This window comes from Petromyzon marinus, chromosome 22 (assembly GCF_048934315.1).
Source record: "Petromyzon marinus isolate PM22_M1 ecotype Great Lakes invasive population chromosome 22, UKy_Petmar_22M1.pri1.0, whole genome shotgun sequence".
Classification (NCBI taxonomy): domain Eukaryota; kingdom Metazoa; phylum Chordata; class Hyperoartia; order Petromyzontiformes; family Petromyzontidae; genus Petromyzon; species Petromyzon marinus.
In genome coordinates, this window is record NC_133688.1 from 9,937,474 (window position 1) to 9,953,681 (window position 16,208).

Below are 16,208 nucleotides of genomic sequence, written 5' to 3' on the forward strand. Positions count from 1 at the left end.
ACCTGTAGCGGCCCTCCTGTAAGTTGGTTCAGCCTTAAAGCGAGAGTATGTGGCCTGATGGGGAGTGTACACGCCGGGGATCGGCAACCAATATAACAAGAGTATTTATTTTTTTCCAAATTAGGTGGGGGGAAAAAAAACCAACCCGCAATATTTAAAGAGCCGCAAAATATCTGAATAACGTCACGAGGCAGTCCCTAAAGAGCCGCATGTGACTCTGGAGCCACAGGTAGCTGACCCCTGGGCTAAAGCACAAAGACAGCGTGGCATCGTGCTGACTACACTGGCCCAGAGTGCTCGTTAAGAGCACTTATACCAACACTCTGTATAGGCTGTATGGAGATATTTGTTGATGTGTGTGTAATGTTGTGATGGTGAGGGCCCTATCTTTGATCTCGGCAACTCCACTCGCAATCAGAAGATCTTGAGTTAAAATTCCCGAGGGAAATCCACATTGGTTGTCCTATTGAGAGACTGGCCTATTCCATAGCAATATAGACATTTCCACCGCTAGCTTCCGTCCACCAACGTCCATTGGCAACACCCAATGCTCATTTGAGAGTGGAAGTTCGATGCCTGGCATTGCACGCAAGTCGCAGTTTTTTTTTATTTAGCCTGAACTTCCCCTAGGTCAACTCGGCCTGATTTCAACTCCCGGTGCATTGTGTAAATGCTCTCACTGGAGAGGCTTGGTGGCCAGACATGCACAAGACTCCTTCATGTGCCACGTTAACTATAACACGTGCTCACATTTGCCCCAATCGCCTATAAGGATAAATGTCGATCTTTATCCCCTTGTGTTTATGCCCTGAGCGGTGGTGTTAGTGGCGAATATTTTAACCAGTCCTGGGCCTCCCCTAGGTCGACTCAGCCTGAAAATCAGTACCTGGCGTGATGTGCAAACATCAGCATCGGGGGAGACAAAATTGACTGGGTGTGGTGCTGGCCCCCGGCCACCTCGCGTGCCCTGTGGGCCTCCTCCGTAGGTGCTCGCCAACAGCCCTTGCACTGACAGTTTGCAAAAGGCTACACGAGGGATTGTTGTCTTTGTTTATGCCCACGCTTGCACGCCAATGTGGGGCGTGTAGAATTTTCCTCTGGTATGCGCACTCTATTATCAATAGCCCAATGAGCAGCTACTTCTGCGCCAGTGAAAAGGCTCAGTCAGTCATTTTCAATCCTCGCGCTAAAATGCGCAATACGCATTAACCACAGCACGCCACCCACTTTGGACTGCGTGTCAAAGAACTTGTGACATCGTTCACGAGAGAGGCCCATCGTGCCGCACATTCTCATAGCCCAAAGCCCAGATATGTAAGCATTGCGTAAGTAAATCAGACGAAACTATAAACTATTAAACCATTTTTTTTTATTTCACCAGGTAAGGCCCAATGAGCTATGTAGCCCTTTTTCAGAAGCGACCTGGCCACAAATGAGAGCTCAACGAAGTGGCTTGTCACGTGGAAATGTATAGCAGCCAAACACTCTAAACGCACGTTTCTAAATGTGGAGGGAAAAACTGGAGGACCCGGAGAAATATCCACGCGACCACAGGGAGAACACGCAAACTCCAAATATACAGGAATCAGGGTCGGGATCGACCGCCTGTATTCCAGGCGACGTAGTTAACATCCCGCCATCATGGTGCTGGAGTGATATTCAAGCGGTCTGTGCTCAAACGGGCATCGGATTAGTCTCATCTATTCATGGCCCTGAGTCAGAGCTGGAATTTCCATATTCCATGGACCAAGTGAATGCTGTCCAAACACTGTTGGTGTTCACTTGGTGGGGATCGTATTATTTGCTCCAGAATAGGGGCCTCAGATGGTCTTGGCTGGGAGTGGAACTCACACACTCATAATCGGGAGCTCAATACTAAACTGTATCCTGGGTAAATGTGAATACACGACCATCTAAATACGAATGGAGTGGTGGAACAGGGGTGGGAATACTATGCTCTGAATCTGGTGACCCCTGGCCCCCCTATTGCCAATCCGTATTGACCAGTACAGTGAAGTATTGTCAAACAACCCCGTGATCAACATGGCATGGGGAGGCATTTATCCAGCAGTAAGCTGACTTAGGGCTCTAACCGTCTAACGCATTAAAAAAATACAATCTATATACACAATGGAGTAACTCCCCTACATCCCTACATATAGAACGCCCATACAGGAATAATCGATTATTAAACAGTTTGAATTTTCACAGTCGTTAAAGCTGTGCGGTTGAATGCCGACGTTCTGTAACAGATAGGGAAACTTGTGCTAAAAAAAGACTCGAAAAGCTTGAGTGATCTTGAACAGAAGCCTTCAAAACAATCACGGCCGAGGTGCTGGTGGAACACCCGGGAGTCTTGAACATCCATGCGATGTGTGCGTCGCCAATGTCTTGGCAGATACACGCCGAGTTTAAAGGGATGATATTCGGGTGATATAGTTTCACACTACAAAGTACATTGTAAGTGCGACATTATAATATACATTACAAGGTCGCATTCGTTACACACAAAGTGCTTGCCACAAATGAACCACAATTACCTTGCTGATCTCGTCAAGGGACATAAACCATCATCACATGAACTCCGGTCATCCTCGCAGCGACTTTTGGCTGCCCATTGAACAAACACGGTCGCTGCATCGCACACTTTCACATGTGTTTCTGCGGCCGTCTGGAATGCTCTTCCTTCCGATATTAGGAAGGCACTGGAGCTATGCAAGTTTGAAAACTTATTTCTTTAAAACTGCTTTTTGTGATTACTTTTTTTACTTCCCCCGCACCTTCGATTAGCACGCTTGGCTATGTACGGTGCAAAAGAAGTTCAACATACATACAAAGTGTGCGCGTGGTTATAGTTTTAGCGACCTTTATTTACTATTATTACGCTTGTTTAATCCAGGAAAGTCTCACCGAATCTCTTTTTCAAGAGTGGCGGTGGTGGGGCGATGATGATTCTAGATTTGAAGTTTTCGTGACTGCAAGGATCCATATTCTTTGGTTCTTTCGGTAAAGTCACGTAGGTAAATAATAATAATAAAATAATAATAAAAAATACGTGATCTGATCCCATCCGTAAAGAATGTCATTCCTGACTTACAGTACCCTGGTGTCTACAAACTGAGTTGTATTTGTGGCGATTGTTATATCTGACCGCATTAGCGAGCACAAGTCAGATTTGAAACACGGTAGGACAAATTCTTCTGCCGTGGCTGACCACTGTTATAACTCTGTGGGCACTCGTGATATTGTTTTTTTTCCGAGAACAAGGTGCTCTGCAAACCTTTGGGCTACTACCAAAGGTTTGTTCCTGAAGCCATCCAGATATATAAACATAGACATAACTTCAACCGAGAAGATGGGTACGAATTGAGCAATCATTGGAAGGATGTTATTAACCAGGTAAAACCTTAACTGCTTTATAGTTTGCCTTCGTATCCGCATCGCCAGTTTCTTCAGCCTCCTACCCTCCAGTCCCTCTCACTTCCCAGAACCGGCATTTTGTCGTAATCGAGCTCGGATTGGACGTGATGTGCTCGGGTTGGAGCTTGCACTTGCAAGCCCCGGCAATGTGTCGAGCTTGGGCTCGGGTTGGACGTCCCACTTCTCATTGTGTGGAGCTTGCACTCCGCCACTCCCCCTACCCCACACCCTCACCCCCTCTCTCTCTCCTCCCTGGCTCCTTCCCCCCCCCCCTCTTACGTATATATAGCCTCGTGTCACAAGTAGCCTCCTCTTGCCCATTTTCAGCAATTTGTTTATTGCTGGGGTTGTTTCCACCTGATGACGGGCACTTGTGTCGCGCCCGAAACGTCGCGATGATGATTGCTATATGTCATCCTAATTGAGTAATTTTCGGGTATTTTTTTAAAATTAAATATAAATTTGGCCTGCTCTTTTGCGAAAGACGTCACGGGATCTGTAAAGTCCACTTTCAAGCGGATGGCGCGTATTTTAATGGTTAAAACGCACCGCCATGTTAATGTTAGGTCAAACCTACTGTCTAATTATAATTAAAAAATAACGACAGTATAATGTATTATTATGGATACCCCGGTGCATATAGCCAGGCAGTGGTGGCTATGCACGTGGCCTATAATACAGCACTGGAGGCGTGGGTTGGTTGATCACACAAATGTTGTGAAACTTTCTTCACATGTCCATCTGTATGGGTATCGAGTGTTGCACCCTCGCACGCGTGGGTTTTTCTCCAGGTGCTCCGGTTTCCTCCCACTTGTACAATAAACACTGATTAATTGGCAGAACACATCTTAAAATAAAAGCCCAAATTTGAATCCTCCTGAAAGAGTCTGACGACTCAGTGTGACCTTCCTGGATAAATAATAATAATAATTATTATGACTACTTTATGTCAAACAATTTAGTCATATAGCAGGATATGGCTCAATTGGTGGGGCAGCACCTGGCTGCAAACATGCAGTTGATTTCATATCATGGCCAATGTTAGCTCACAGCCCTACCATCATCACTCTAGGGTCAATAAAGTAACTACTATCTGGTAAAACTGCACAACTTGGTGGCAGGCTGGTTCCTGCCATAGTAATTCCCAACTGGATCATGATGAGCCAGTAGTCCATGGAGCATAAGGGCATTATTATATTTGGTTTATATAAGTGAAGTTACATAGCTTCAAAAGCGGAGATAATTGTTCATATGATCTCTCACTCAGTTAGATAAAGAATACTCTACCATGTTCACAATTGTTTGCTCCTCCAAGAAGCAGAGACTGGATTCCGCCCCGGTACACTGAATCTGGAGGCATGTGTACAATTGCTAACGTATCGATGCATTTGGAGAAAGCGGGTGTTGTTTTTTCTGCACCTTTTTTTTAAATAGAAAACTTCCGCGCTCTGTGCACCGGGGAAAAAGGCTTCGGGTACAAGGGGTCTAAATTCCACCGTGTCATTCCAGGGTTCATGTGCCAGGTAAGACGGCTACAACTGGAGTTTGTTCCGCTGGTGCACATCCAGAAACACTTAAACATTTTCACTTTCTGCCTCTATATGCCACTACTGGGAAATGTTATTCTATAAATAATGACATTTTAATATTTAAATAAAAAAATGAAGGCTGTTCTTTTTTTGGGAGAGCTTTCAAAACGTATCAGTTTTCGCAGAATCAAACGCACACCAATGGGGGAAAAAGTGAATCGGAAAAGGAGATGCTGTCGCGAGCAAAGAATCTTCAAGACGATGTTAGCTTTGTGTAATGAGATTAAAATAGGACTTTAAAGTCGCGGTTAGGTGCTTCCCAGTCAAGTTACGAAGGGGTGACTCATATTAATGTGCAGTACAGTAAAGTCACTAAATCACTCCTCATCGTGACTTTTTAAAGTGCCTTTGTTGTTGTATAATAAAAACATAAAAACCAGTTTGAGACAGCCCAGAACACACGGCTTAGGTGGATGTATTCAGGATAAGGGTTGTCTTAAAAAAAACACTTTCAAAAGTCACGATGAGGAGTGCTTTAGTGACTTTACTGTAGAATTTAAAGGCGTCACATCTTGGTAACTTCGCTAGAGAGCACTTGACCGAGACTTTAAAGTCAAGATAAGTGCTGTGTCTTTTTGGTTTGTGTCTCCCATTCAATCAGGGTGGGAAACCTACAGCACTTTTGCTGTATCTGAAATGTGGCCCACACACACATAATGCCTGCTGCCACTTTAATGTGGCCCACAAACTATACATATCCATCCCAGCAAGCGTCTTAGCAGCTCCGATTGAGTACTACCTTTGATGTGGTAACGCTGGGTTTTAAATGTTATCGCGCTAGTTTACTGCTATCACTGCCAAAGGTTGTGCGAAAGTCCTAATTGGCCCTCAGTAAGCACATAATTCTCCACCCCGACGCTAAATGTAAAGACCAAGCACAGCAGTATGTTATTCTTCATGAGTTTTTTTTTAATGTGTACCGTGTTGTGATTTAAACCATTTTTAGAATGTCCGCACCTCCGATCAGCACGCTTAGCTACGTGTGGTGCAAAAGAAGTTAAACATGCATGTATACATTTTAATGTTTTAATTCACGTGACTTTTGGAGAATATGGTGCATCAACTGGTGGTCAGCCCCAGTCTTCTCTGATGCTTCACCAACACTTAAGAGCCCGATACATATATTAGTGAATTTTTTTTCATGTGATTAAAAGCGTCCTTTTTTCCCTCAGTTTTATTCTAATGGCGCTATTTGTAAAAAAAAAATGCACGACAATAATTTTGCAATCAGAACCCTCATAGTGCAGTCAATACTCCCGAGTGTTAGAGAATGGCCCACGGAAGGTGATGTCAGAGAGCTACTCCCAAGATCCCTTCAAGTTACCGTTTTACCCACACTAGGGGGGCCAACACATTCCCACATGCCCTGAGATGTTCCAAGTGTCCCATTGGCAGTCAAAGCAACTCGTTTTTAATCCTCGGAAAATGAAATGTATTCAAATTAAGGTGAAAAAAAAATCCCCGAATTTATTGTGACGGGTGTTTTTTGAGGGTGCACTGTTATGGACATTGAAACTGAACGTAGGAGGAGAAGTAGAAGGTCAAACAAAACGAGCCATCGATAACCACAATTAGCATGACGAAGAAAAGTTAAAAAGGGATGAATGTACAAAGACAACACGGAACTTTTTTGTAGGAATTGAATGAGATTACAGATCCTCGAAGACAAAGTGATTGGTGGTTGATCATAGTGAACACAGTGAGCATGGCATCAGCAAACATAACAATTATCAGCGCTTAAACAGTCTGATGGAACCACAATGCGAACAATTTGTTCACAACAAATATGCCGATGTGACTTCTCACCATCGGTGGTGGAAATGATCAAAGCAATGCAACTCGGCAGGTTATTTTTTGTCACGATGTGAAATTAGTCTTCTTTTTCCCCCTCTCAAGACTTTGCTATACAATTCACATACAGAACCTTCACATAGGAATGAAGTGCGATGCAACTGCTGAATTCTCACATCTCCAGGAGAGTAAAGTCAACTTCATGATGGACAAGTTCCATGGTGACATGAAGCACCAGCCTGCAGGGGAATGGGGTTCTACATGTAGAGGGCAGTCAGCCAAGTAGGTTTGCAATATCTGTGAAGTAGGGATGGTTTTTTCGTATCCTATTTTGGATATTAGATTATTTTCTATTTTTTTATTTGATTTTATTCGGTTCTTTGTTCATGCATAATAGAGGGTCTTTTTTGGGTTAGATCGCGTAAATATATAAATGTTGTGTCGTTAAAACCCGCCACCACCCGAAACAGCCAACTAGTAAGGGTTGTCACATAAACAGAACATGCCAATTCGTCACTCGTACAGCACACCGGTGTGTTGGAGAGCCAAGCCACAACATTTACAAACTGAGTACGACGTTTCGCCAGTAATTACAACTAGCTTCATCAGGCGACAGCCAAATCTGGCCTATTATCTTTGTTTATGCACAATTTCTAGTGATCCTGAATATCATTAATTGAATTGTATTTTCATACAAAGTTCCATTAAAAACATAATTTTAACGTCAGTATTTTATTATTTTAATGATGTAGGCAAAAGCGATGTCAAGCGTTGTTGATAAAGTGCCATCAGGTGATGACAATATTTTGTACGCAGGCCTGATTTATTTTAATTTTACTTTAAATGCCTTATACGCACGCCGACTGTGCAGTGTTTGAGCGGTCTACAATGTTCCCTGAGTTTGTTCCCCTCTGGGTTACCTGAATTTTCATAGCTGTCAACCCATACGGTTTAGCCGTAGTCTTGTACAGGGACGTTGAGTATCCAGGTCCATACGGCGTACGGCCGTTTCAATACGGCCAAAAAAATGTCTATTTGTTTGTGTTTCTCTCTTGTGATGGGACTTTGTAGGATGAACGTTGAGATTTATAAGGGCACGGGGTGACCAATAAGGTCTGAATTGGTCTGTAATAAGTTAGGTCACTGATAAGGGGTTGACAGGTGTGGGCTTTAAGACCACGTGCGGAAATATGAAAGAACGAATTTGACTCGGGAACTCGCCTAGGCTTTCCTGGACTAAGGGCAGAATTGCAATTATTATTATCGTACGTGGAAGAACCATAGGAGTTGGCTCAACTGCTCTATAGCCAAAAGCTTGTATAATAGCTAAATAAAGAAATAGATAAATAAATTTAGCAAACTTTGCCAGGCCATGGCTCAAGTACCCCCCCCACACACATGTGCAAACAGCTACCGTTGGAGCTGTGGTTTGGCTTTAGGGGTACAGTGCGGCAATTGTTGGGCTAGAAGTGCCTTCAGATCCCATCGGAGGGCACCGTTGGCTATGAATCATAGCTCTCCATAGCGTGCTGCTGTTTTTTTTATCAATCAGAATCCCAACTCAGACAGCCTTTAGGTGTTTTTTTATCATTTAGGCTGTTGGGGATGATTGTGTATGGGGAGGGGTAGTGTAGTGGTTAGCGCACTGCACTATGAACCCTGGCCACCCGAGTTCGATTCCCTCTCACGGCCAACACCAGCGACGATTATCTGCACTGGTCCTGGGCCTCCCCTCGGTCGACCCAGCCTCAAAATGAGTACCTGGTGCGGTGTGTAAATATCGCCACTGGGGAGACAAAGGCGGCCGGGCGTGGTGCTGGCCACCCACTCCGTTGCGGCCTTCGTAGGTGCTCGCTAACAGCACGTGCCCCAACAGTCTACGAGGGATCTTTGTCTTTGTTTCTCCAAGCAGGGTATGTGTGTGTGTGTATGTCTTTGAACCAGTCCTTAAGTCTCCAGTAAGTCGACTGAGCCCCAAATGAGTACCTTTTGCGATGTGTAAGCATCGCTACTTGGGGTGACAAAGGCGTGATGCTGGCCGCTCCGGCCTTCATAGGAACTCGCTATCAGACCTTGCCCCAAAAGTTTCAGGCTATATGGGGCATATTTGTCTGTGTACTTGTCCACAGATACATTTTTAGTTTCTGTGTAAATTACACGACGATATGTTCTGTAAAAAAAAACCCCTACCCACACTGTTTCTATATTGGCCGGTTTGGCGGGATGTGCCTGCTTCACTTTGCAGACAGAAGTCACCATTCCCGAATACAAAGCCGAGCCACAACATTGAGTAGTGCAGTTGTTCATTAAAACTGTTATTTCTTTAAATACGCTTGCATGATTAATATCAACAATGATTGCACCACCTGCTCCAGTATGGCTGTGGGAGTTATGGTGCGAGGTGAATGCCCACTGAAGTGACTCCCTGCCAGGGCAGATTTTGTGCACGCGAATTTGGGGTCTGTTTTTAAAGCTGTTGTGAAATTGCGATTCCACAAAATGGATTTTCAAAAGCGTGTGCTCTTTGGGCTCCCACTCGAGTTAAATGGGCCACTTTTGGGCACGTATGCCCCCCCCCCCCCCCCCCACCAAAAAAACCCCCCAACAATCCGCCAGTCCGGCTCCCCTCTGCAGGAAGTAGGGTGACAACACTGGCGTGGAAAACGCCGCAGTCAGAGGAGGCTGATTAACGTGGTGAGGGTCGCTCAACAGAAACCCACCACAGACTTAGATCCTGAGTTCTCATCTGGATTTTTTAGTCACCCAGAGAGAAAGTATTGGCATTAAACAGATTGTTTTTTTTTTCATCACGATGATGAAACAATAAGAATAGGTTTTACCTTTCGTTTTAAAGCTTTCGTGACTGCAGGGATTCCTATTCTTGGTTCTTTCGGTAAAGTCACGTAGAAGGGAAATAATAAAATAATAATAAAAAACCAAGAAAAATGAATTGCTGTGGTTTTCACACCTGATGATGATTGCTTGTGTTGCAATCGAAACGTCGTGATAATTGTATTGTTTTATTTTTCTAATTTTATTATTTCCCTTCGACGTGACTCTACCAAATGAACCAAGAATAAGTATTATCCTTTCTGGCAATACAACGGTAGGTGTTAAGATGTTCAAATACCAAATAGATACATTTTTCGGGTCATCAAGTGTGCATTAACCACACGTACTCGTGGCAAAACATGCAAACACCCATGCACCCTCTTTATGGCCTTATCTCACCAGTGTTCGACTAGCGAACGTCAAAGACAAAATACGTATCATAACATTTATAGCTCGGGTTGAGCGAGTTATATCTATGGGAAACTTTTTTCCAGTGTCAAAATGATGAATCAATAAGAATAGCTTTCATCCTTTCTCGCAAAAAAAAATCTACATTTTGTTTTACAACATAAACCCGCCATCTAGTGTTGGATAAGTGTTAATTAAAGTGACTTCACAGGAGTTCCGAGACATTCCCAAGGACTGTTCTGACAACTGTTGGTGGCACTCCGCTTCTTTGTGGGTGCGCATTCGGAATGGGAATGTCTGTTCCACATGCCATTGACGCTGACGGTGCAATAGGAATTAACAGCTTAGTTGGTGGCAAAGGAAAAACAAGAGATGCGACTCCCACCAACAATTAAAAGTCAATAAAACTCGGCCTCATTCATCTTTGTGCTTCAGAATTAATCTCCAAGACTTGGAGGGCCATACTAACCCACCACCGAGACGCTTTAGGGTTTAAAGTTAATATCCGATTTTATATTGGCTGACCGAGGCGCCTCTAAGATTCCTAGATTTCAGCTTTAATTCCAGAAATCAAGGCCTACAATGCAATACTGAAAGGTGTAACTTTGTCTTACGCAGCATTGAATGTAAAGCAGGAAAATAATGTAACGGACCGCTATTCCACATAGTTTTTTGTTAAATATTGTGTATCACGTTAAATTACTTTGCTGTACAGTTTCTATTATTTAAGTAATGAAATTCACAGACACTAAGCATAGGCATTCATTATCAGATATTTAAGTGCAATGCAGCTCTGGTTGTCCAGAGGAAAGGTGAATAGGTTGGTATAACATTGTGCCTCATGTGACACAATAATGGGTTGCTATTACACATTGCTCACCATTGCTTGTAATCGGGTCTATATCTCTTCACCTTTGTCAAATTGGCGACCGCTTGTTTCATGTGTGACTGTGCAAGCTTTTGCGGTGACTGAAAATAATTGGGCGAGACTCCAGGCTAAAATAACCATCATTGGTGCTTTGATAAATAAGTATGGATAGTGTTATAAAATTACAGATAACGTTACATTGGAATTACATTTGAGAGACGGAGAAAGGAACGCGCGTTAGAGAACATACTCGGGTAAAATACATGATTGTAATTGTTTAGAAAAGTAAGTTTGACTTGGGTAGGACACGTGACGAGAAGGGATAGCCATTGGTCAAGAATGATCACGGAGTAACAGTCGAGGGATGCAGTGCGTTCCAAGAGGATGTCCATACTGAGGAGATGGAGCAATACAGTCAGCTTTGTGTGCAGGTGCCGATGTGAAGCACGGGAAGCTGACGGTGAACTGCTGAGAAGAATGAACGTAGCCTATGACTGTTCCCTGCTGATTCCTGCTGTCGATTTCCTCAGGGTGGAGACTTCACCAAGGGCAACGGAACTGGGGGCAAGTCCATCTACGGCAACACGTTTGAGGATGAGAACTTCACGATGAAGCACATGGCCTCGGGTGAGAATAAGATTAGGTTGATAAGAGGGCTTTTGTAGATGACTCTCAATGTGTGTGCCTTTGATCGTGTTTTAACTTGCCATTTTCATTGCTGTGGAGATGCATTTTTGTGGTGTGTGGGTACCTCCACAGCTTTACAAGATTCCTCGTGTTGGCCCTGCCAGCAGTGGCGTGAACAAGCAACGTCAGGGCTGCATCTTTAACTTTAGATATCGTCTGCCTATGACCAAATTGCCTGGAATGTTGATCTCATCCGATTGTAAACAAGTTTGAGGATTTCGATTTAAAGCTTTCGTGACTGCAATGATTCATCTTCTTTGGTTCTTTCGGTAAAGTCACGTAGAATGAGAATAAAATAATAAATTGATAAAATAAAATAACACAATAATATTCTCACGACGTTTCGGCCACAACACAAGCGGCCTTCATCAGGTGAAGGGAGCGAGACTGTCTGGTAGGACAGCGCTGGAGTGAGAGAGCCACGTTCAGATCACGGCTTTTAAGCTGTGTGAGAGGAACAAAGAGCCTTGACGAAGGAATTAGCATAAAATTTAGCATTGAAAAGGCTGAATGATTAGCTTGTGACTGGTCACAGAAATAGCTATGTTAAAAGTTAAAGCATACACATCCGCAGAGGCACCCATTGTTAAAAGGAATTAGCATAAAATTTAGCATTGAAATAGCTAAATTAAGGCATTCGCTTGTAACTGCTACAGAAATAGTTACGTTGAAGTCAGAGCATACACATTCACCAAGGCACTTAGTACAAATCAAAACAGGAGAATTTAGCATTGAAATAACTAGGCGAATTTAGCATTGAAATAACTGGGTGATTTGCTAGTGACTGGTCACAGAAATGACTACAAATCTGAGCTATTCACAGTACTATATAGTGAACCAATAAAAACTAAAATATAAATTACCTTCATGTTATCAATAAACTCTATATTCTCCAATCAGCTAAGCTACCAACCATAAGTCGTTATATATCACAATGCTATATGGCGAAAAAATGGGTGGATTCTTACCCTCAAATTTCCGTACCACGGATAGCTACGGGCCCCGTTCAGACGGACGAGTTCGTCCATGGTCGGAACAGAGGAGGGGGAGAGAGACAGCTGCGAAGCCCTAGTATACTCCATGTTGTAAACCATACCATTAACCGTGGTGTGAGAGGTATTAAGAGGCAATGCTGGCGAAAGAGCTGCGGTCTGAAGGTCATCGTAAAATTACAATTAATTAAGAACAGAAATGATTTAACACATCTTTCCAGTGGTTACTGAGCCTGAATCCATCTTCTCGGTTGAAATTGTCTCTGTGCTTGTATATGTGAATGGCCTCATGAACGAATCTCTCATGGTAGCCAGTTGGTTTGCAAAGAACCTCCGTCTTGGAGAAGTCAATGTCATGTGAGCCCACTGAATTGTAACAGTGATCTGCCACGGCAGAGGAGTTCGTCTTACCGTGTTTCAAGTCTGCTTTATGTTCGCGGATGCGATCCGAGATATGTCTTTTGGTTTCTCCAATGTAGCTACTACCACAGAGGCACTTTAGTTTGTAAACGCCCATATAGCATTGTGATATATAACGACTTATGGTTGGTAGCTTAGCTGATTGGAGAATATAGAGTTTATTGATAACATGAAGGTAATTTATATTTTAGTTTTTATTGGTTCACTATATAGTACTGTGAATAGCTCAGATTTGTAGTCATTTCTGTGACCAGTCACTAGCAAATCACCCAGTTATTTCAATGCTAAATTCGCCTAGTTATTTCAATGCTAAATTCTCCTGTTTTGATTTGTACTAAGTGCCTTTGTGAATGTGTATGCTCTGACTTCAACGTAACTATTTCTGTAGCAGTTACAAGCGAATGCCTTAATTTAGCTATTTCAATGCTAAATTCTATGCTAATTCCTTTTAACAATGGGTGCCTCTGCAGATGTGTATGCTTTAACTTTTAACATAGCTATTTCTGTGACCAGTCACAAGCTAATCATTCAGCCTTTTCAATGCTAAATTTTATGCTAATTCCTTCGTCAAGGCTCTTTGTTCCTCTCACACAGCTTAAAAGCCGTGATCTGAACGTGGCTCTCTCACTCCAGCGCTGTCCTACCAGACAGTCTCGCTCCCTTCACCTGATGAAGGCCGCTTGTGTTGTGGCCGAAACGTCGTGAGAATATTATTGTGTTATTTTATTGTATCAATTTATTATTTTATTCTCATTCTACGTGACTTTACCGAAAGAACCAAAGAAGAAGTTTGAGGATGATAACTTTTTTGATATACATTAGTGCCCTTTACGCGGAGGAGGGGCATGTGGTGGAATTGAAACAACTGGGCCTTCGTTTCTCATTCAATATTTCTTTCGGAATGCTGCTAGCTGGAACGCGTGACGTCCCCCCACAAGGTTCCGTAATTCGACGCCATGGACATCCGTGCGTCATTGAGGTTTATCGTACGGGCGAGGGAAGTTACGTCTCGGGACATCTGGCAGCCCTGAAAACTCATCGCCCGACGCACATTTTCCTGCACACCATCGCACGAGCCCCCGCAGTACTATGAGGACGAAATAAGGAGAGATGCATGTGACCGGGTGCCCAAATAATTCCTCGAACAGCTTTCCGGACTGTTCCGGCTGAAATCATGCGCTTGCGTGTAACGCTGCGTGTTGCACCGCTCTACACACTCTGAAATAAGCATCCACAGTCGTTACGGATAGACCGGTCCCTGTCACAGAAAGATATAATTTATACATTCGGTATGGCTGTGGACTACCAAGGGAGATTAGCCCTAGTTATACTGTATCCCATTTCAGATAACAGAAACGTGACTGATTTTGAGCATTCCGAAAACATTCACAGTGCCACTTGATTTGCATTCTGGTTATCCTCGCAGCAGCTTTGGCTGGCCATTGAACAAGAGGGTCACTGCATTGTGTGCTTCCAGATGTCCTTCTGTGGCCGTCTGGAACGCTCCTCCGATATTAGGAAGCCGCTGGAGCTATGCACTTTTAATTCTAGAGTGAAAACTCGTTTCTTTAGAACTGCTTTTTGTGTTGAGTTTGTTGTCCTTCCCCCGCATCTCCGATTAGCATGGTTGGTGCGAAAGAAGTTCGACATACATACACAGAATGTGGTTTCATCCGGTGTATCTTCATCTGATGGCGTGACTCCGTAGTATTTTTTACTTGCCTGTGATTCGCTCTCCTGTCTCGCAGGCATTCTGTCCATGGCCAATTCTGGACCCAACACAAACGGCTCCCAATTCTTCATCTGCGTCACCAAAACCGCCTGGTGAGTGTCAAGCTTCGTGCGGCAGGAGCGATGCCGAAGAAGGGTCTGGGAGGTTTGCATGCGTTCCACTTGAAGCCTGCTGGGACAATGAGTGAAGTCAATTAATCGACATGAAATTGGGAATGACATCATTCATTGCCGTCAGTTACTCAGGTCCCTTAAAATATCCTGGCCGTTGTCATTAACATGTCTCGTGACTTGTAATCTGGTGGCGCACCGCTGTAATCCAGCGTTTTGGAGGCAAGGATTCATGTAACGGATTTAGTTTTTTTTTTATGTGCGCACATTATATGCTAATTTTACGTTTAGGCTAATCGAAGGAACAAAACTGTACAAACAAGACGAAATAACAGAAATAATATAAATTATAGTGTAAATATGAGAAAAACGAGAATCGTTTTGTGACAATTAAATCACGTAGGGTTGTGAATCATTACCTGCCCGTGGGATCAGGTATATTTCTAAAGCTTACAAATACATTTATTGGGCTGCAAGGTGGCTAGGAGATGGTCGTACATTGTTTCGGTATTTAACCCATCTGCGTGGATCCTGTAAGTGACAAGGTGGGTTTCCCCCACATACAAAACAATCCCGAACATGGATATCGCCGTTTTAACAATCCTCCTGAAAACTGGGTCTTGAGATTCAGCGAAGCTTTTGTGAACGTTAATATTATTATTATCATTACTCAACACCCACGTTATGCAATGAGACAAGGCAGAGTGTTGTAAGCCATATGAGCAAATGGTGTCTAAAAATCATACTCTGCGTAGGTTTTCTCAGGTGTGCTGGGTAGCTCTCCGATGTGAACCGAATTTAATTCAGTTCCCAAAGAAACCTAAATCATGTAATCTTCTTTGGTTCTTTCGGTAAAGTCACGTAGAATGATAATAAAATAATAAATTGATAAAATAATAAATTGATAAAATAAAATAACACAATAATATTTTATTTTATTTTATCAATTTATTATTTTATTATCATTCTACGTGACTTTACCGAAAGAACCAAAGAAGATGAATCATTGCAGTCACGAAAGCTTTAAATCTAAATCTAAATCATGTAAATTAAACTATTTTTTATTTCACCAGATAAAGTTCACTGAGCTATATAGCTCTTTTTCAGAAGCGACCTGGCCACAACTGATAGCTCAACGAAGTGGCTTACAATGTGAACATTTATTGTAGCCAAATACTCTAAGCACATGATTCTAAATGTGGACGGAAAAACCAGAGGACTTGGAGATAAATTCACACGACCATGGGGAGATCATGCAAACGCCAAATATACAGGCGTCATGGTTGGGATCGAACCCACAACCTCCTGTATACCAGGCGAGGTAGTTAACATCTCTCCACCGTGGAGCCAAACATCAGA

General features: G+C 43.1%; 1 protein-coding gene across 1 annotated transcript in view; it reads left to right on the forward strand.

The window, feature by feature from the left end:
- Positions 1-16,208, forward strand: part of LOC116945029 (peptidyl-prolyl cis-trans isomerase-like) — a 28,624-nt gene that overhangs the window by 11,098 nt on the left and 1,318 nt on the right. The window contains exons 3-5 of the mRNA XM_032959096.2: positions 4,855-4,943; positions 11,439-11,535; positions 14,756-14,831. Of these exons, the coding sequence (XP_032814987.1) occupies positions 4,855-4,943; positions 11,439-11,535; positions 14,756-14,831 (262 nt within the window). The remainder of the gene's footprint in view (positions 1-4,854; positions 4,944-11,438; positions 11,536-14,755; positions 14,832-16,208) is intronic.